Source organism: Betta splendens, chromosome 19 (assembly GCF_900634795.4).
Source record: "Betta splendens chromosome 19, fBetSpl5.4, whole genome shotgun sequence".
Classification (NCBI taxonomy): domain Eukaryota; kingdom Metazoa; phylum Chordata; class Actinopteri; order Anabantiformes; family Osphronemidae; genus Betta; species Betta splendens.
Window position 1 is genome coordinate 8,357,862 of NC_040898.2, and position 20,339 is coordinate 8,378,200.

At 43.4% G+C, this 20,339-nt stretch overlaps 2 protein-coding genes and 1 long non-coding RNA gene across 7 annotated transcripts in view; 2 read left to right on the forward strand and 1 right to left on the reverse strand.

Moving 5' to 3' along the window:
* Positions 1-15,707, forward strand: tmem94 (transmembrane protein 94). Of its 2 annotated transcripts, XM_029133146.2 has the most exons (32): positions 1-152; positions 1,378-1,673; positions 2,641-2,760; positions 2,957-3,084; positions 3,288-3,424; positions 3,902-4,107; positions 4,320-4,471; positions 4,627-4,729; positions 4,819-4,905; positions 5,023-5,139; positions 5,415-5,471; positions 6,709-6,813; positions 6,909-7,082; positions 7,180-7,398; positions 7,491-7,803; positions 7,888-8,061; positions 8,162-8,264; positions 8,392-8,600; positions 8,700-8,881; positions 9,119-9,251; positions 9,358-9,473; positions 9,657-9,756; positions 9,923-10,031; positions 10,114-10,303; positions 10,389-10,466; positions 10,639-10,724; positions 10,823-10,904; positions 10,982-11,142; positions 11,382-11,476; positions 11,581-11,674; positions 11,784-11,954; positions 12,385-15,707. In XM_029133146.2, exons 2-32 carry the CDS (start codon positions 1,650-1,652, stop codon positions 12,455-12,457), a joined length of 4,098 nt encoding a protein of 1,365 aa, XP_028988979.1. In that variant the 5' UTR covers positions 1-152; positions 1,378-1,649; the 3' UTR covers positions 12,458-15,707. The 2 variants fall into 2 exon arrangements, with proteins under 2 accessions (XP_028988979.1, XP_028988980.1); XM_029133147.2 differs by lacking the exon at positions 5,415-5,471.
* LOC129603439 (uncharacterized) overlaps positions 14,723-20,339 on the reverse strand; it is an 8,239-nt gene continuing 2,622 nt past the window's right edge. Inside the window, exon 3 of the long non-coding RNA XR_008693294.1 lies at positions 14,723-17,336. This is a non-coding gene — a long non-coding RNA (uncharacterized LOC129603439). The remainder of the gene's footprint in view (positions 17,337-20,339) is intronic.
* tdrkh (tudor and KH domain containing) overlaps positions 16,083-20,339 on the forward strand; it is a 5,998-nt gene continuing 1,741 nt past the window's right edge. Inside the window, exons 1-8 of one of the 4 annotated variants that reach the window (XM_029133153.3) lie at positions 16,083-16,217; positions 18,076-18,236; positions 18,328-18,419; positions 18,571-18,772; positions 18,888-19,027; positions 19,108-19,420; positions 19,504-19,670; positions 19,904-20,079. In XM_029133153.3, coding sequence (XP_028988986.1) covers positions 18,107-18,236; positions 18,328-18,419; positions 18,571-18,772; positions 18,888-19,027; positions 19,108-19,420; positions 19,504-19,670; positions 19,904-20,079 — 1,220 coding nt within the window. In that variant the 5' untranslated portion in view covers positions 16,083-16,217; positions 18,076-18,106. The other 3 variants (XM_029133154.3, XM_029133152.3, XM_029133151.3) reach the window with 3 other exon arrangements.

Consider the following 20,339-nt stretch of genomic DNA (forward strand, 5'->3'; position numbering starts at 1 on the left):
CTCTGGCGTCATCCAATTGCAACACACTACTCGTTCTTCCAGGCAGAACGCTGCCCAACATGGCTGCTGCTGTGCGTTGAGAGCGTTTAGGAGTAGCTGGAGGAGTATCAAGCGCTTTTAGAGTAACAACAACGGCCTCAAAATAAAACCAGGTGAGTTCGCACACTAAAGTTGCTTGTCCACGTGTTGCGCTGATGTAGACAGTATTGTAACAACGCAGATGTTGCTCTGTCGATGCATCTAATGTGTTAGCATTAGATGCATCTGCCTTTGACATCAGGAGAACGTCTGTCTGCGATGCCAGTTAGTTTTTCACACAGGAGAGCGTATAAATCGACTATTAAATGTCCTCTGTGAGCACTGGAATGTTTGATCTTTGAAGATCTTTGACTCGCAGTATGTTGTCAATGTAACGACACAGTCTTCAGAAGAATCACACCAGTCAACTCCAGCTGTCGTGTCGGATTGACGCTTTGTTATTATTTTATTGACGTTTCCTGCAGTTTGCTAACAAAACAGCCACGAAACACTGGGCTAGCTAGTTCCTGTGATGTAAGGGCACGGCATTTTGCAGACAGTCTCATCCTAAAGTGTCAGTATCAGTTAAAGGCCGCTGCGTTACCTAGCTAGTAGCAGAGGACCGGCTAAACCCCATTAAGACTGTCATGGCTGTAGGTTGAAGGGCTTAAACGGCGCTAGCTTGTAGCAGCAGTAGCGTGTGTTGTCATGGCACCAGTTTGGTGACCATACGCTTACACTGGGTCCCTTGTTAACTCCAGGTCAAGTGAGAGCTAAGCCATAATTAGATTTAGTCAATCGATGGTGGTTGTAAGTTAAACCCAAGTTCAGGCTTTGCAGGCCCTTATATTTGACATAATGCATTTTCACGTGTCATAGAAGAAACAAAGCAGATCTGTACTGTAACACAGGAATCATGTTTTTTTTGTAAAATCTGTGCCTTTAAGTCAGCTGTTTTGTTATATTGAAGGCCTTTCAGGCACCATTATTCTAAGATCCTCGTCGTTCTCCTAGTCTTGCATTGTCAGTCAACCCACTCACCCCCCTAGTGTGCCTCACTCTTTTTATTTTTCTGTGTGGCTGAGCTCTGTCAACTCTCAAAATTCATGCCAATGGAGACTGCTGACTCTGGGGTTCAGTGGGGTTTATGTGCTAGAGGAAGCCGCTTATGTGGTTGGAGTGAATGAGCCTGATGTCAGTGCAGGGCCTTGGTCTGCTTTTCAACTGAACTAGGGTCCTAACATCTAGATCCCGTCATTTTGGTGTGTCTTTTTGTCTGACATCTGCATGAATGGTTGGAAGAGGATTTCTATGCTGCACTTGACCTTTAACCCTTGAATCTGTCTGCTGGTCCTACAGGTGTGGGGGTCCCTCTTGTCACACTGGCAGAATACGTGTGGCAGGAGGTGTTGCCAGGTGGGGGACCAGGGCTGCACCCACCTGTCCTCTCCACCGTCCTCTGTCCACAGCTGTACGACTTGACCTGCAGCGGGCGGGCTGAGTGGGATCCAGCTGAGAGCGTCCAGTGGGCAGCGTCTACATTTGCACATTGCAAGCACGCTGCTGACAGGGCTCTGCCAGGTGGTGTTGCCTGCTTGAGGGGCAGAGCATGTTGAGTGGTGGTGGTCACCATGGAGCCGCAGGATAAGAAGAAGGTAAGTCTGCCTTGGCTTAGTTCACCAAGTGTTTGTGCCGCCTGAATGTCCCAGAGGAGTGAAGTTGTTTACTGAGCAGGGCCTATTGGTTTCAGTCTACCCTCTGGGCAGAGTGACGCTATCTTGGAAAGTTTCCTGGCAATAGTATTCCTAGGGAATAAATCAGCAAAAATGCAAAGACAATGACAATTAATAAAGTTAATATTTTTATTTTTTCACATTCTACTTGTTATTTACATTGAGGCATAATCCAAATGAATGTGCTTCAGTATATTATCACGGCTGTCATGCACTGATGATTTGTTTTCTAGGGAGAATGAATGCCGGATCCTCCCGTTTAGATTCTTTCTATGAACATGGTTTTACTGGTAGCTACTATGTCTGTGTGTGAGTGTACAATCGGCTGCTTAAGCTCCTTACCGCTCTGCCTGGAACAAAAACAGAGATGGGGAAAATGAGAAGATATTTATAGCTTGGGAGTGTGGGCTGTAGAGAATGAAAGCTGAACCGTGTGAGTGCCTGAGTACGAGAGATTTTTTTTCCATAATAGTATGTGTTTCTCTGTTTTGTATACGAAGGGTTTTGCAGACACACAGACGTGCAGTGTGGGAAAATGTTGCTTTCCCTTGACATCTGCTGTGGAACTGTTTATCTTCTCTGTGGGCTCGACCACCAGCCCATGGCTCGGGTTGTGGTAGCGCTGTAACATGTTGCAAGTCTAACTTGACCGTCATTAACTGACCCAGTGATTTACTGGTTACATGAATCATATTAATTATATCAAATCATTCTTTTTCTTTGCTAATAATACTGTCCTGTATAGTTTAAGACAGTTGGAGACACTTGCTACTCTTTTCTCGCACTCTGTGGCCCAATTATTGTCCTACTGGTCTTAGGGAAGCCTCTAAGTTCAATTTATTGAACAAGAGTCAGCTGGAGTAAGAACTTATGTTGCATATTATTGCAGGAGGAGGATGCCGTGACTCTGGGCCTTTCAACCGGCCAGGCACTGGTGAAGCTCCGGGACCAGCTCAGCAGCCTGCTGGAGCAGCACCAGAGGGCTGCACACAGACAAGCCTCAGCACAGGTCCTTAACACATTTTGTACTAGCATAATTATAGTATGTCAGTAGCTCTAGATATATTGTATATTTATCCCTATACATTAACCTGTACCTTGACCTCAAAGTACAGGAAGCAAAGAAAAAAATAAACAACACACACAAACCTCCAGTGTGCCCATCTGCTGTGTCATTTCAATGTTATGTTTCCATGTCCTCTCAGGAGCGGTGGGTAAATAGCTTCCTTTACCATGGAAACCGTCACTCCTGCCTTCATTGGTCAGGAGGTGCGCTTACTCTACTAGTGGTGCTGGGACTCATCTGTTGCCATGGCAGCCAGCCAGAGGGCAGGTATGGGTTAATGTTTTATATTAACAGAAGTCAAATAACATTGATCCACCAGCTACACAAACACCGGATGTTAATGCCTGTTTGGTTGTGTCACACTGTGTTTTTCTGAGCTGTGGGAAAGATGTGACATTTACTAAAACATCATTCAAATCAAATTCCTTCATTATTTGTTTGCCTGCCATTCTGCTTTTCCCCCTCTACAGTTCTGGTATAGAGGTGGTGAATGCTCTCGCCCTCCTCCTTCTCTTTCTGCTCAACCTGCTGCTAGTCAGACGTCAGGAGAGGCTGAAGAGGAGTGAAATGGTCCGGCGCCTTAAGGGCATTATCACACAGCTAAGCGGTGAGTCAGGCTTTTCAACAAGTCCATAATCACAAGCAGCTGTTTTGCAAGGTACAGTAACTGACAGGTCAGTCTTTGCATAATAGCATAATGCTGTAGTAATAGTTATAATGTTAGACATGAGCTGAGATTTCAGGCCACATTGTTATGTACATGTGCATATCTCAGCGTATTGCAAAGCATTAGTTTACTAGAGTAACCTGAGACCGATGTTCAGGTAAATGGTGTTTGGTCCAGAGTCACTGCTCTAGAGGGAGGAACTCCAGAGTTCACGAGTAAAGATAGGATGGAATATGACTATATTGCAGTGATGTGGACATTGAACCTTTACTCAACGTGTTGCTTACTGACTGGTTAAGGAGGACTGAATTGTCCGTGTGTCGTGATGAATTGTTTGCGGTCAACACACTAATGCACACCATCCTCATTCACCGTTTCTCTATTTGCATCTCTGCTTCCTGTCTATCGTCACGCCAGACTATCTGTCAGGGTGCGTGGACGAAGTGCAGTGGGCTCCATCACTTTATCCTGACTTGTACACACCCTCGTCCCCATCGTGGTCCCTTCATTGGACCTACCGTGACTCCCAGCTGGTCAATCTGCCTGTCGGCCTGTTGGTGGAAGGGGACATCATTGCCCTGAGACCTGGGCAAGAGGCTTTTGCATCACTGCGGGGCATAAAAGTAAGTTTGTGTGTCGATGCTTACAGCCTTTTCTCTGGTTCTTAGTTAAGTAAACACTCATGTATCCCCATGTAACCCTTATCCTTAGACAGCGGCAGCCAAAATGCTTTCCCTTTGTTTCTCAACAGTGTGCTAAGCTATTCATGTCCACGCTGTATGGTAATAGATGTACAAAACAAACTCTCATCACCCCGTTTCTCCTCCCTCCTCAGGATGATGAGCACATTGTGTTGGAGCCAGGGGATTTATTCCCACCATTTTCCCCACCTCCCTCCCCACAAGGCAACGAGAAGAGAGGGCCTCAGAACCCCCAGCAACACCGCCTCTTCAGAGTGGTCCGGACGCCAATACTGGAATCAGTCAGGTAGGAACTGTGTCATTTTGGGCCTGGGTGCTGAGTTTTTAGTAAAAATTATTCTATTAATACTGTTGGTTGTCAGTTATCAGAGCACAGAAAGCATCACAGCAAAAACTAGAGATTGTGTTACGCAATTGTTTTGCCTTCTTGTGTCGAAACAGGAACAGTTTGGAGCTGGCGCTGTCTCGGCCGGTCACAGTATTAGATAATGAGAGGTTCACAGTGCAGTCGGTCATCACCAAAATAGTCTGTCCTGCTGTGCTGGTGAGCATTTTAGTTATGGAATCACTAGCTCCCAGATGTAACGTTTGCCACCTTGGACTCACTAATGTGTTTGTGGTCTCTGACATAAGCTGGCGTTCCTGCTGGTGAACACTGTTCGCTACTTCTGTGACGCACCCAGCCTCACACCTCCCTGCTATAATTTCCTTCAACTTCAGGTGCAGTCACTCATACAGTAACTCAGTGTATTAGGTCATCCTATTTAAATTCTTGATGTACAGTGTAATCTACATCCTGAATGAAAACGAAGACTGTGTTGGTCATTGTGTTTGCAGCTGATGGGGGTTCTGCCCATTTTACCTCTACTCTTCCCTGTCATGTGGGTGCTGGTGAATGCCTTTGGAGAGGCCAGAGTCCTTGCCGAGTTCAGCCGGGTGTCACCCTCTGGTCTGGTGAGTGATGCACACAGACACACACAATTGCACTGAGTAGCTGCAACCTTCTCGTACCGCACCGACAGCAGAATTCACAGCGTTGACTAACTTTTTTCTTTTTATAATAATAATAATACGTATCTAAACACTCGTTCACTGTAGGGCTCGACTGATACAGTGGTTTGATTATTACCGTTGTTTCAGTCTGGCTCTAAATTGAACACGCTCACACACAGAGGCGACACAGCCGAGGCCTCCCTCTGTGTTTTAACTAGACTCTTCTCTTGCCCCAGCTTGCTAAGTTCTCTGAGGACACTCTAAGCAGCTACACGGAAGTGGTTTCCTCGCAGGTATAACCTCTCGCTGTCTCGCTTCCCCTCCCCTCCTCCACCTGCTTGGTTCCCAGCTCCCGAACCCACCTGCTTTAACTTGCTCACTCTTGTCTTTCTTTGCAGCTCCCTCTGTGTAACCCCCCCTTTTACACAGCGCTCACTGCTCTGCCATCTACACCTCCCACCCTAAGTTCCCATCTCAGTTTGGACACTTGGACACTTTGTGATTCAGTCCATTTGTGTGATTCCCCTTTGTGTTCACTGCTCTCAATTTTTTGCGCTCTTTATTTTATTTAATTAGCACAAAATGCATCATTTTCCTTATTTGACTCTTTGGTTTTGGCAACTGTGGATTTTTATCCGGCACGTCTTGACAATGCACCTTTCGATGCAACTTCCCAATTATCTGCCCCCGGTCATCTTCTCATGACGCCTGGTCAAACCCAATCATTGTCACTGGCCGAATACTCAAAAATGTAATTTTATAATATTACATCCAATCAACACCATGAGTGAGTTTTGCCCAACAAACATTAGCTTGCTGCTGTAGTTTAATTATCCATACTACACTCCAGTAGGAAGCTTTCTCTGGGTGCTTTATTTTCTCTACTTGCAGATTTTTAAACTTTATATATGTGTGTGTGCATGTGTATGTCATTGAAACATTGCATCAAAAATATTAGAGCTGATCTTGTGACATCTGCAATAAGGCTGCTCCCGCAATATTTAATTTTTTTTTTACATTTCTGTGTATGCACATGTTTTTATGTGTGATTAGGGAAAACTAGTGGTATTGTGTGGTTAAAATATCTTGGCCTCAGGTTTGTAAATGTCAATAATTTATTGGTTGGTGAATCACAAAGTTCACAAAGGTTTTGGATGCTTCTTTAGAAAATGAAAGACATCTGACCAGAATGGTTTAGATGTGTGGTTGTTTTTTTTCCTAGTTGTCATGGGCTTCGTTCACCATTAAACCAAATTTACAGGGATGTGTTCAAGATCTTTCACAAAATGCTACATGAAGCACTTGGCCTCACCTCCCTGGTAGTTTAGAAGATGTGTCCTTTCTTGGTGTGGTTTTGTTTTCCAGCAGTGTAGAAGCTGATTTTAGAGCTGGTTTAGCAGAGGCACTTGGTTCAAATCGTGTGTATAGCTTCATTTGTGACTGTGACATTACTTTGTTTAAATATATTCATCCTGTTTCTATTTTCATTTTGCCTTATTTATTTGTGTGTCCATGTTTCCTCTAATGTAGGAGATGCTGCGTTGTGTGTGGAGGCACTTGGTCGGCGTCCTAAAGGGGGAGTCTCAGACGCTCTGCTACACTTCCAGCCTGTTACACACTCTCGGATCTGTCACTGTGAGTATTGGTTGAACCATTTGGACCATATATGACCATCCGTATTTTCAGTTACCAAACCAAAACAGTCACGGGCTTTTGTTTTGCATGTATAGGTTTTGTGCTGTGTGGACAAGCAGGGTGTCCTATCGTGGCCTAACCCCAGTCCAGAGACTGTACTGTTCTTCAGTGGACGAGTAGAACCTCCTCACAACAGCCAGGATGATCTCAGGGATGACCTGTCTGTCAACTCTTACTGCCGTATGGAGGCTGAGGATGATCGAGATGAGGTTTGTGGCGGTCTCTGGTGGATAAATGTTAATATGTCATGAGCACATTTGGAATTCAGCCGAAAATGAATCCCGACAACTTGTGATTTCTGCACAGGTCCAGGAGGCAGAGGCCCTGCTCGCTCTACCTGCAGAGTCGTCCGCACCGGGCGAGAGGCCAGACGCCAGCGAAACCTCCCATGACACTGCTCGCTCCTCTGACACGCTCAGACTCCGCCAGCCCTGTCAGCACACACAGGGTCGCACCAAACACCATTCTGGATCCAACGTGAGCTTTAGCCACGACACTGAGGGAGGCGAGGACGACCTGGCCCAGGTGAAACCCTTGACCCAATACCTTGTACAGTATAAGTTGTAGTAATATACTGTCGTCTCACCACGGTGTTTACTATACTTTTCTATCTCTAGGATTTTGTGATGGGCTGTTTGGACGCAGAGGCTGAGGATTTTGTCTGTGACTACCACCTGGAAATGCTCAGCCTGTCGCAGGACCAGCAGAACCCAGCGAGCATCCAGTTCGACGACCTGTCCTGGCAGTGTCACTTGCCTTCCCTAAAGCCCCTGGGCCTTAACATCATGCTGAACCTGTGCAATGCCAGTGCCACCAAGCAGCTCTGTCGGTTCTCGGACCACCTGTCCAACCTGGCTCTGCAGGAGAGCCACGGCATCGTGCTGCCTGTCTATGTCCCCTGGGGGCTCTGTGAGCTTTCTAGACTCATAGGTGAGGGTTTGGTTTTGAGAGCAACCTATGTTTGTTTTTTTAAAATTTACTCATTACCCTCATCGTCTCGTGTGGATGTACCAGGGTTCACACCTGGGGCGAGGGAGTTGTTCAAGCAGGAGAACCACTTGGCTCTGTACCAACTGCCATCTGGGGAGAAAACCAAGGAGTTCACCTCCCGCCGCCTTCACTACATCACAAAGCGCCAACCTCCCATTTCCCACCTCATCTCATTGTTTGTACGGGACTCTTCTTCCAGTGAGTCCGGTTTGCTGTATCTCCTATTTTTAATCTAGATTTTTAATGATCATTTTTATTGGATCCAGAGTAATTTATGTTCCATACATCTTTATTGTAGATAATGTTCAGATGCTGTCACACGGCTCAGCTGACCTTATCCTAGAGGCCTGCACTGACTTCTGGGATGGAACAGATATCTACCCTCTCTCAGGCTCAGACAGGTGCTGTGATTATGTCCATCACTGTCACACTGAAACAAAGATTACTGTTTTCTTTCAGGGAGACTCATACAGATCCATTGCTAGAGAGCATATCTTATGATTGTTATTTTCACCTTTTGTGTTCCAGAAAGAAGATTTTAGACTTCTACCAGCGTGCCTGTCTGTCTGGTTACTGCTCTGCCTTTGCATACAAACCCATGCAAGTGTCATTGTCCAGCCAGCTAAATGGAAAATGTATAGAGCTGGCTCCCGGTCCCTGCCTCTTCTCTGGAGTTGAACTGCCCTCCACCACCCCCATCAAGCACAGCTCCAATAGGAATAGCTGGAGCTCAGATGGTAAAAGTTGCCCAATTAAGGTGTAGTTGCTAGAATGCAATTTGTATGATTTGGTAACTTCTCTTTTTTCCATTTTCCTTTCTTTCGTCATGTCTTCAGAGGGTATAGGCGAGGGGGTGGAGCGTGAAGACTGTGTTCAAGCCCTGAGTGGGCAGATCTTCATGGGCATGGTGTCCTCCCAGTTCCAGGCTAGACTGGATACCGTTCGCCTCATTGATGCCCTGGTCACTGCCTGCATCCGCTTTGTTTATTTTTCCATGGAAGATGAGCTCCGCAGCAAGGTGAACACAAACAAACGCCTATGAAAAACGTACAGTTTATGTCAACAGCGACTTAGGTGTGGGCATCTTTCCACAGTGACTTTTAACCATTCATCACAATAAACAGACAGATGGGTGTAGTCAGTATTTTAGATAATATTGATGTAGTGCTGTCTAGTGAATACTGGAGAGGTCATGATTTGAAAGCTGTACTGTGGGAGTATGTGTCTATGTGGTTGATCTTTTGTGTATACACAGGTTTTTGCAGAAAAGATGGGTTTAGAGACAGGCTGGAACTGTCATATCTCTCTGACTCCAAACGGAGACGGTCGCTGTGATGGAGCTCTGTCCAGCCCCAGTCACGGCTCCTTGCATGAAGACCTGAATCAGGGTAACACATTCGCATTCGTGATTTAATATTATTTATGCATGGGAAACACTGGGGCTTCAGAGGTTTACATAATAGTTGTAACTTTAGACAACTGTCAATATAACAGACTCCCGGGATGAAGCAGAAGGTCCACTGCTGCCTGAGGAGGAAGTCCACTCTGATCTTGCCAGCTTCCAGCCCACAGACAGTGACGTGCCCAGCTTTCTGGAGGACTGCAACAGGGTAACAAAACCATTCAAAATATTGCTTCACTCCACAGTAAAAATAATTGTAATAATAATAATTGTAATAATTTCCATTTAAGAACTGAAGCAATTGATCAGATCTGCCTTAGTTTGTGCGTAATAGTTTTTGTTGGTTTTAATCTTTTTCTTTCCTTGTTTTTCTGCCCCTGCTCTTTGTCAGGCCAAGTTACCACGTGGCATTCGCCAGGTTCGCCCTCATTTGAAGAACATTGATAACGTGCCACTTTTGGTGCCGCTCTTCACTGACTGCACCCCAGACAGTGAGTCATATTTGTGCTGTACCAAATTATAGTAACAGTTGGATAATTAATGGAACATCGGTGAAGTATGGTACCTTTGCCATCATAAATATGGAAAGTGGTATGTGATTTGTCAACACTGACAGTCCTAGAAAGTCAGGGCCTTATAGTGGTGTTTTCTTTACAGCCATGTGTGAAATGATGAAGATCATGCAGGAGAACAGGGAGGTTACATGCTGTCTGGGAAGCTCTGCCAATTTCCGCAACAGTCGCTTGTTCCTCCAGAGTGACCTCAGGTATAAACACAATATACAGTCACAGTGTTAGCTTCTTATTGTCAGCACTCTTCTGATCAGAACTGTCATTCTCATCAAACAGCATTGCTCTGGATCCTTTGTACCCGTCGCAGTGTTCGTGGGAAACGTTTGGCTACGCCACTGGAGGAGGATTTAGTGGAGATGCTGAAGGTCTATCTCCTCTAAGGCTTTCTGGGCAGCTTAACAGTCTAGGCTGCTCCGCCACCTTCCATCAAGGAGAGAGTGTCAGCATGATAAAGCTCATCGAGCAGGTTAGACACATCTGCCCTCAACAGTATGGAGTTACAGTATGGAGATTCATTGAATTACTCTTAATTTTGGATGCATCTGTTTCAGGCTCGTCACACAACCTCTGGCATCCGCAAGTGTTTCCTCTTCCTGCTGCAGTGCCAGCTCAGTCTGGTCATCATCCAGGTGAGAGAGGAGACTTCACATACTCATACAGCAAAACATTATCTAAACCCATCTATATTAGGTTTGTTGTGTCTGTATTATCAATTAATTCATTGAATTATTCAATCTTATTTAACCTGAGTTCCAACAAATGAACGTTCACGAAAAGTAGCTGTGCCTCATGTCTTTCTAGTTTTTAGCCTGTGTTGTTCAGCTTCCTCCTCCGATGAACACTACTGATATTCTGTGGCTGTCGTGCTTCAGCTGTCCGCTTCTAAGGTCTACACACCTCACATACAATAACACTATAAACTATTAATGCTAAAGTATTTTAATATTCTGTGCAGAATGTCTTAATGTTCTATTTGCGTTGACAGTGTGTCTCTTTTGGGGAAGCCACCAGACAGTACAGTGATGACCGTTGCTACAGGAAAGAACTTAAATGCTATTCCAAGAAAGGTAGGAATATAACAAAATCTTGACGCAGTGCATCATGAACTGTCGCTGACTATTTGCTCTGTTGCCTCTTCAACCAGACACAAAACTACTTCCTAGGCTGTTTCCTGTTGAAGTTTGGCCTGACTGTCTGTGCCTACCTGTTGGCCTTTGGGTTCACCCTGCAGGAGGTCTGCCTCCAAAGCAGAAACATAACCTTAGCTAATAATTCCAATGTCACCTGTGACATACTGATAATCAGGTAAGAAGAGTCTCTTAATTCCAACAAAGTCCCTGTGACATCATGTTATCTATTGTTATAAATGCAATGTCTCAGGAAGGCCACGAGGACATGTATTCACATTTATCTACATGCATCTAAACTACTAATTCACCAGTTGTCAGATGATTTCAGCCTTAATGCAGTGATTCTAGTTTTAATAATAGTAACATTTACAGATAGAGACAGAATAAAGACATTGTTTTGCTGTGTGACTGCAGCTCTTCAGATGATTCTCCTCGCTGGTTTAATGAGTTGTCTAATGGCCTGCTGCTGACTCAAAAGGTCATGGCACTGTTTCTTGTTTTACACACAGGTAGGAACTCAGTCTTGCACACAGTGGTATGAGTAAGCTGTGGTTGCACTAACTTATGAAAAACTTCAACTTTCTTTTTGTTTGTTGATCATCTCATTTTACAGTGGTGATCTCCCTCAGCTATGTCCACCGCTCTCAGCCGTTGTGGAGAAAAAGTCCATTTAGCAACACCTGGTGGTGCATTACAGTGCCTGTGGTGTAGGTTATGTTTTTTGTATGCTATCAGAAGAAGCAAGCATATCATTTATGGCATTGTCCTTTTTATTATGAGAATGCATTCACAACCTGTTTCCCTGTCCACATCCAGGCTGCTCGGTCAAATAGTTCAGGCCACGGTGGATTACCTGTTGTGGCAAAAGCAGGGGAGCTTCCTGAATTTTCACTTGGGTGACATACCTCTGCTTTCCTGGCTGCTGGTCTCTGTGTCCCTGCTGCTGGTGGTGGTGGTCAACGAAGTGGTGAAGCTACACGAAATACGGTATGAAGTAGAGCACAGAATGAAAACAAAAAAAGGGGGGGCCATTTGTATAAGAACAGCCCATACCTTTACTTTTTACATAAAGGAACAGTAGTTAAAGTAAATTATAGCTCAAATAGTGAATTAAATGCACATAGAACTTGTTTTTTAAGAAAAAAGCAAAACATATTTGAAATGTTTCATAGCTTTCACGCACAGTGATGAAATATTTCAGATAAACTGGGAATATTGAAAACCCTTAGATTGACAGGATATTTGTGTAACAGAAAGCAGCATGAGCAAAGAAGGACAAGCTGACGTCACAGTTTGCTATTACTGGAGTCAGAGGATTAGTGAGGGTTTTGTAGTGATCAGATGAGATTTTCTCATCTTCAGATCAATCACACAAAAATGATTTCCTGGTCCCAAGTCTTTGTCCACTTCGTTTCAGGGTGCGTGTTCGCTACCAGAAGAGGCAGAAGCTGCAGTTTGAAACAAAGTTGGGGATGAACTCTCCATTCTGATGCCTTCCTTTGCTGAGCAATACAGAGAACCAGTCGGCCTGTTCTGGGAAACCAGGGAAGGGAAGCATGAAAACACTGTAGGAACCCTCCATTAACTTTAGCCCAACAGCACTGCAACCAGTGAGGGAGACGCCAGCCAAATGTTATGTTGGAAGTTTCATGAAAGGATATAAAAGGTAGATCTGTTTTTATCCAACAAAATTCCAAAGTGTTTATTACAAATTAAGAATACCTAAAAGTAGGTGTTTAGGTCTTATCTGATTTTAGATCATTTTGAAGGCATGAGGAATGTTTTCTGATGGAGTTTAAGCTACTTCTGTCATTTGTGTTCTCTATCACTGAGAGGCTTGTGCATGGACGCTCATATGTGTAGGAATACTCCAAGTCCAGAACATTTCACCTTTTTGTTTTGTTATATCAAACCAATCCAACCCTCAATTGTTTTAAAATATTATTAGTGTTTTTATTTCGATGAACAAGCTAGGTGTAGATATTATTTTACTAATTTAAATATAGAATATAATAAAAGCAATAAATGAGGGGAATTAAGAAAAACCTTTTTAAAAAAAAAAGTAATTTCATTCATTACAATTATAACTGTTTCTTGAAAATGATAATTTTATTATGTTTTCACCTTTCAGCTGGTTTACTTCCTTTTAAACTTGCAAGCATAGCAACTGCTACCAGATGTAGCCTGTAAGTACTAAATACTGTAGTTAAAAGACAGCAATTGTGAAAGTGAGTGTTAATAAGCTATATAGCAGCAAGAATAATAGAAACTAACTTGTATGTACACTGAGTTGTTGCTTATGAACGTGTAGGCTTGTGTCAGATGTTAGAGGTTGAATACGTTTTATTTACATAGAGTTGCATCTCTGACAGAAATCTGGTAGCAGCTGATAAGTTTGGACCTTTAAGAGGAAGTATGTGTGATTGAATCAAAGGAAAACACAAAACGAGTTATAATAACAGAAGGTTACTAAATTGGAGTAAGGAAATGGAAAAACAAAATTCATAGTACTGATTTGAGCTGTAGTAATTTCACGTGTTCACGGTTTGGGTCTCTCCTCAGCTCTGCAGAAGTGTGGGTGGGGATCAGAGGTACTGTATGCTGTGGCTACTGGCTCCCTGAGTTAGGGACAACATTCTGGGTTTTACTATTAACACCACTGACAACAAAAGCTACTGTAATACGCACTCTGTTTCGTTCGAGGGGCAACAATACCTATATTAAATTACTGTATATATATATATTTTACATGGTTCATATGTTTATTTAATTTTCAAATTTATTCACTTAATATTAAACACTTAGGTTGCACATGTGACAAATTTAGTTGGCATTAGAATAGGTTGCAACACTACCTCTGAAAATGTGACAAAAAAGCTGAGTTGGTGACTCTTGTTCTCAAGCAAGATAATCCTCACTGTGGTAACTTGCAAGACAGTGTTTTCTATGATTCGAATCTGAACCACGCCGCGGTTAGAGCTGCTGTAGTGCTGTAGATAATGAAGGAGAACGAAGAATCTGATTGCTTCATGTTCACACACCTCGAGAATGTGCCAGTGTGCTACTTTGAGCCCACACAGTTGGCTGTGCAGTGATCTTAACACGTCCCTCCCCGTGTGAATATTCCCTGAACGCGTACCAACGTTCTTTCTGGTATCCTAATGAACCAGCTACTTTTGAAAGGTGCTTCATGTGATTCGGTTGCCTTCCTTCTCAGCCTGTCTGTCGTGTCATGTCCCAGCACCTCAACGGACAGGACCTCAGGACATGTATGAAATAGCAGATAGTTCCATACAGAACTTGTTAAAATCAGCCCAGATTTCATGTTTAATCTGTTGACCAGCATACATATATCATGATCATCCTTATTGCGCTGCAGCTGTTTGCATGTTTCTTATTTCCTGCTGTGATTTCTAGTTAATGTGCACCCTTAGCAGCAGATGTCTGTATCACTGTTGGCCTTTTTTTTATTAAAGACCAGCCTTCTGTGGGGTGCTATTTTTATTTTAAATATAATTTTTTAAAGTGGATTGGTGGTGGTCAGAACTAAATACCTAGACTCTTAACAAATGTAGAGTGAGCCGGTTTTCTCATTGCTGAATTACCCCACTGTGAGCTTGGGCAAGCATGAGCCCTGGAGCTCCACATGGTTTAGCAATTTATTTTCCATAAAATGTATCATATTCCATTGTACATTGATAACGAGAATGTTATTTATACTGTAATGTGTAATCTATTTTTTTCCATTTTAATAGTTTTTATGTCACAATCAAGTCACATTTACAATTGGCAAGTTTATTTCTCCTCTCGTCAATTACCCTTAGTCATGAACAAGCGTAAATCCATCAAAGTTAAGCTGGTCATTAGAGGTTCTGAAGTGTATTCCAGCCTTGTTGGTGGAGTAGCATAACATTTTAAATTCAAACATGGCACCTAGAGTTGAATCTCAGGTCTACCATGTCCACTGGACTTACTGCTAGGAAATCGAAACTTCACAATTTAATACCAACACTGCATAAATATTTTAGAAGCCTTGGTCCAGACATTTAATTTTTATATTGGTGAATTTAGCTCAGGCCCAAAACAGAATTCTGCATTTCTTGTGTCATTTTAGAAAGAATAAATACACAAAATTTAAAGGAATAGAAGTTAAGTTGAGTGAAATTAGCATTATTTTAAACCTTTAACAATCACAAGAGATGACAGCTGGTAAAAGCAAATACGTGCAAAAGCACAATTTCTAATTTTACAGCACATAAGAACTTTCAGGATGGACAAATGAATCAGGATAAAACTACTAAAGTTCAGTTTTTGGACTTTGGAGTTCAATGCAAGAAAAAATATGTTTCTTTTTTGATTGCCCTGTACTATACTTCACTGTTTTATATCAGGACAAACATGGACTATGCTGCATGAATAAGATTTGGTGAATGCTCTGTCCTAATCAGTGTACATGTCATGTATAGTTCTACGGTTCACAACACAGCATGGACTTCTCACTGTATAGTAGCAGGCCTCTGCACAGTTGATGCCTGGTATTCTGATGTTCATTTATGCGCCCCTGTTAGCAGCTGAACCCTCCACCAGATTGTAGAGAGGGATGTGAGCTGATGAACTACAGTATAGATGTTCTCAATATACAAAATGTATATTTTGTATTTTTTAAAAGTGTCTGCTCATGACCTATGGCATTTTTTGTGTATTGATTGTCATGTTAATAAAAATATCCTTTTATTTTTAGTATTGTTGTATCAGTTTGTAGGTGGGTAGACAAATGACGGAGCAGTGAATCAAAGTAACTTTATCAATAAATGTATTCATTAATTTATTAATAGGGGAAACATTATTTACTTCTTTCGTTCGAAAAGATCGTTACTATGTTTTCGTTGCTCTATTGATAAAACAAAAATATTCTACCTGTGTAGAACAATGGAAAGCGGTAAAATCTTCCAGATCGTCGTCTCCTCTGAATTATGGAATTAGTTACAACGCAGAGGGTTTCCGGTTGGCCTTTCAAAGTAAAGCTATTACTGCATAAAATATGTAATAATACAGTTTATGAATGTTAACCTGGATTATTAAAACCAGTCTCAACCAGTCGCAATAACTGCGCAACATTTTCACGTTTTACGTATAAGATGCTATTCTTAAACGTAAGTTTTAATTTGCTAAGTGAACGTAGTTTCCGGTGTACTTGACGCGCCGCTTGGCGAGCGTAACATCAGTTGCGGACTGGGAGAAGGTCTGAGCGTAAGTGTGACTTTACACCACGTATTCACCGTTAACGATATGCGATCAGACCGTGTTTCTTGTCTGCAGTTCGCCGGGTATCCGACGTTTGCTTCCTTCTGGGCGTCCGACCCGCTCGCATGTGTCATCCAGCTGTTAGCAACCGTTAGCTCGTCTGCTCCGGGGAGAAACGTGTGCGCGCGGTCGTTGTGACAGCTTGCCTCAAACGGTGCTGGAAAACACCGCTTTATTCCGACCATGTGGATGAGTTACACGCAGATTTAACGGTTCGGTGCTACCGGATCACTGGACGGGGCAACAATAGGCTGGAAAGGCAAGGTTAACTAGCGGGTCACGTTGTTGCTGTTGATTGGGCGCAGACTCGACACCGATCAGCGTTTAAAGCCGCTTGTTTTATGCTCAAATATGGCTCCTTTATGTAATCTGACCGTCCGGGTATAAAAGTGCACGCCGTCACAACAGCTCAAACACGAAGGGTTTTATATTCCCAGAGGCGGATGCAACTTAACACTAGCGTGTAATGACTCATCAGTAGAATAACGGGCTGTCACATCAGTAAGTCTCCATCAAACGGAAGGGAAGGTTTATCACGGGATGTAATTGAGATTTAGTCAATTAGAGTCAAAACCCTCATTTATAGTGCAGCTGCCACATATAAAACAATAAACAATGCACAAGTGTTTATTTCTTTTCAAATATTGATGTTGTAGCAGTGTATTCTGTCTGCACTATTGTTTTGTGTTTTATTAGCCTGTACTATAATTAAAAATTGCAGAGGTATTTAATACATTTTGAGAACATTTTGTTTGGTTGAGAAATCACCAGTTGCTTCAATGTAATTACCTGAATTGCTGAACCCTTCTCCCCCTTCTGCCTGTCTGTCAGTAGTCTTGAACTTGGCTGTAAACGGGAAACAGAGCCGGGATTGGAGAAGATTTGTGTCTGTTGTTTTGATTCTCCAGAGATGGACGTTGGACTGTCTAAGTCCCACGTGTTTCTCAACTACAGCCCCAGATCCCTCTTCCCCCAGTGAGACACGTATCCGCATGTCGTTGCCGTGGGATTCTCGCTTCTGCATGGTCCACGTACCCTTGGCAGTTGGCTCACCTCCAGACCATCCTGTCAGTGTGTGCAAACCATAGTCCTTTTGTCATTAACAGCCTTGGAGAGAACTAAAATATGCTGTAATCTATGGAATGGCTGGAGGTCACCCAGGTAGACAGTAGTAACTTGTTTCAGTTTCAGCAGCAGCTTATGGCGCAAATCCTGAACTCGGGGTCAGGAAAGCTGCGGTTTGGCTTGTTGCAGTCATCTACGTACAATATACTGGACACTAAATGTTCATCATTTAGGTGACTATGTTGTATCTGTGGCTGCTTGTGCATGTTTTTGCCAGCTAATCAGCATTTTGTCAAGTGCTGCAGTCAGAGGTCGTGAAGGCTGCATGAGAGGAAAGTGGTGCCACGTTTGAGCCCCTCAGGGACCCAATAATAACCAGGAACACTTTCAATTCAGTATTTTTGAGCTGATCACTTATTTAAGGATCACATAATGGAAAATTAAACATTGTCAACACAATAGTACAAAATGTTCTGTATTAAGCAATTGTTTGGCTAATGCTTTTATTTTTGTGCTGCATGATTATTCATATGCCAGCAAGCCAACACCAAGGACTTGCTCATGATATCAGTATTTCTTATGCTGTGATTGCCATGAAGATGATTTGAAAATGCTGTGACAAACGCTGTGGCACAGGCCTGACCTGTTTGAAAGTCATTTCGTGGGCAGAAGCTGTTGACTCCATGACTCCACGTGATGTGGTACAGCCACAGATCAAAAGTGCTGTGTCTGTGTTCAGGTGGAGCATCCCACTGGGTGCACGACGTGTCATGGACGCCATGCGGGAGGGCCACGGGAGCTCCCTCAGCTCTGGCAAAATGGTGGCTCTAGCTGCAGGGCTCTCAGTCGGGGCCACGGTGGGCTACATGGTCTATCGTCATATGAGCAGCACCAGCACCAGTGAGTGAAAGGCCAGTGGTTAGAAACCACATTAGTGTAGCAGGGACTGACTCAGTCCTTCAGTCCAGTCATGCATAATTATCATTTACAGGTCAGGGCCCCAGCATTGAAGTGTCCAAGATGACACTTCCTGTGGAAGTTTATAGGAACATGTCCAGACACAGAGCCAAGTTTTTGGATACAGTAAGTATTTCAAAAGCTGTTTAAAAAATTAAGTACTGGGCAATAATGTAATTGCACAGTAGACAATAAAATGGACAATATAACGTTCAGTTAACAAGACCAGTTATACCTCTGTGTAATAGCTGAAAATCTCCGGCTCTCTTTCTTTCAGGTGACCCAGAAATCTGGAGCCCAAGTGAGGGTTTTGACGGATGCAGGAGAGTCTGGATGTAAGACGACCATTTGTTTCCTGCTGCAGGGCTCTAAAGAGCAAATCCTTTTTGCCCGCTGCCTCTTGGAGAACCTGATCAGCGAATCTGAACCGGTCACTGAGGATTTGGAGGTTCCTCAGACCGCCTTTGGACGTATAATAGGTAGCTGCAAAGATAATCCATTGATCAAAACCTAATAAGTTGCCCAGTTCTGTTTTTCTCCAACTATTTGTCATTTTACATTCAAATACTAAAACTACACGTGCCTGTGTTGCAGGTCGCGGTGGAGAGACTATAAAACTAATCACCAGGACCACGGGAGCCAAGGTGTCTTGCTCCAAAGAGAAAACACATGGTCCAGGAGTAAAGGGTAATGTCAAAATCACAGGGACCAGACAGGAGGTGAAACAGGCCAAGGTGAGTACTGGGTTTCCATTATTTGTCCATTTGCTATTTAGAAATAATGTAACTGACATTTTTGTTAAATTTTTTTACAGGAGTTGATTCTTGAAAAAGTCAGAGAGGACTTGATGGTCAGGACAGAGATCTCGCAGGCGTCTGCCCTACGGCAGAAGCGTGGTCATACTGTAGCCAAGCAGAGACCAGACAGGACAGAGACTGAGGCACCAGTAGCTTTAAACAACAATGGTCCTTACTCCCAGGCTGATAAAAATGGACTTGTTTATGCCAACGGAACAGCAGGAGAAGCAGCATCTATTCTGGACCAACTGGAGGAGCTGCAACACAGCAGCACAGAGGAGGTGGAGAGTTTCTCTGCAGACTCGCTCTCTGAGGTTTCCAAATTTGAAAGTTAGTTCCCTCTCGCTGTCATTCATTCTTAGTCCATGCCTCCGTGTTTTATCATAGAGGTAATTCTTTTGACTATTTTCCAGTTCCCAGCCCAGACCTGAGCTTCCAACCGGACGAACATCTGGAAGTTTATGTTTCTGCATCAGAGAACCCAAATCACTTCTGGATCCAGATACTAGGAGTGCGCTCCCTCCAGCTGGACAAACTGACAGAGGAGATGAACCGCTTTTACAACAGTGAAAGCCCCATAGTAACTTTTTTTTTTTAAGATACAATAATGTGACACTAACAAACACCATTTTTAGTGCCTGCCTATTTTGCTACTGGCCATGATGCAAAAGAGATGTTTCATCAGACCAGGCCACCTTCTTCTATTGTTACAGTCCAGTTCTGAGGCCCACATGTCCATTGTCGGACAGAGCTGCAACTGTGCAGTGCCTGTGATGAACTGTGCATTCTGATTCTTGCCTTTCTGGCCCTCAGGAGCAAAGGGTGGAGACGATTGTCGTGGGAGACATTGTGGCTGCTCCTTATCGTGACCGTGGCACATGGAACAGGGCCAGGGTGCTGGGAGTCCTGGGCTCTGGACTAGTGGACCTTTACTATGTTGATTTTGGGGACAACGGGGAACTACCCAGAGACAGTCTCCGCCACATGAGGTAAGATACATTTTATTTATCATTTGAGGGGGTTACGAAGGAAGATGTCAAGGCTAAGCTATAAAGGCAGCAGGCAGACATATACTCTATTTAAAAAAAGCATGGTGCATCCAATTCCCTAATTATATCATTAATATGATTTAAGAGTTTCATGGCAAATAACAGGCACAATAGTCTACTAAATAGCTTTCTATATATTTGAATGCTGATGCGGTATGATCTTTGCTTAAATATATTGTAGTCAGAACGTTGTGGGGATA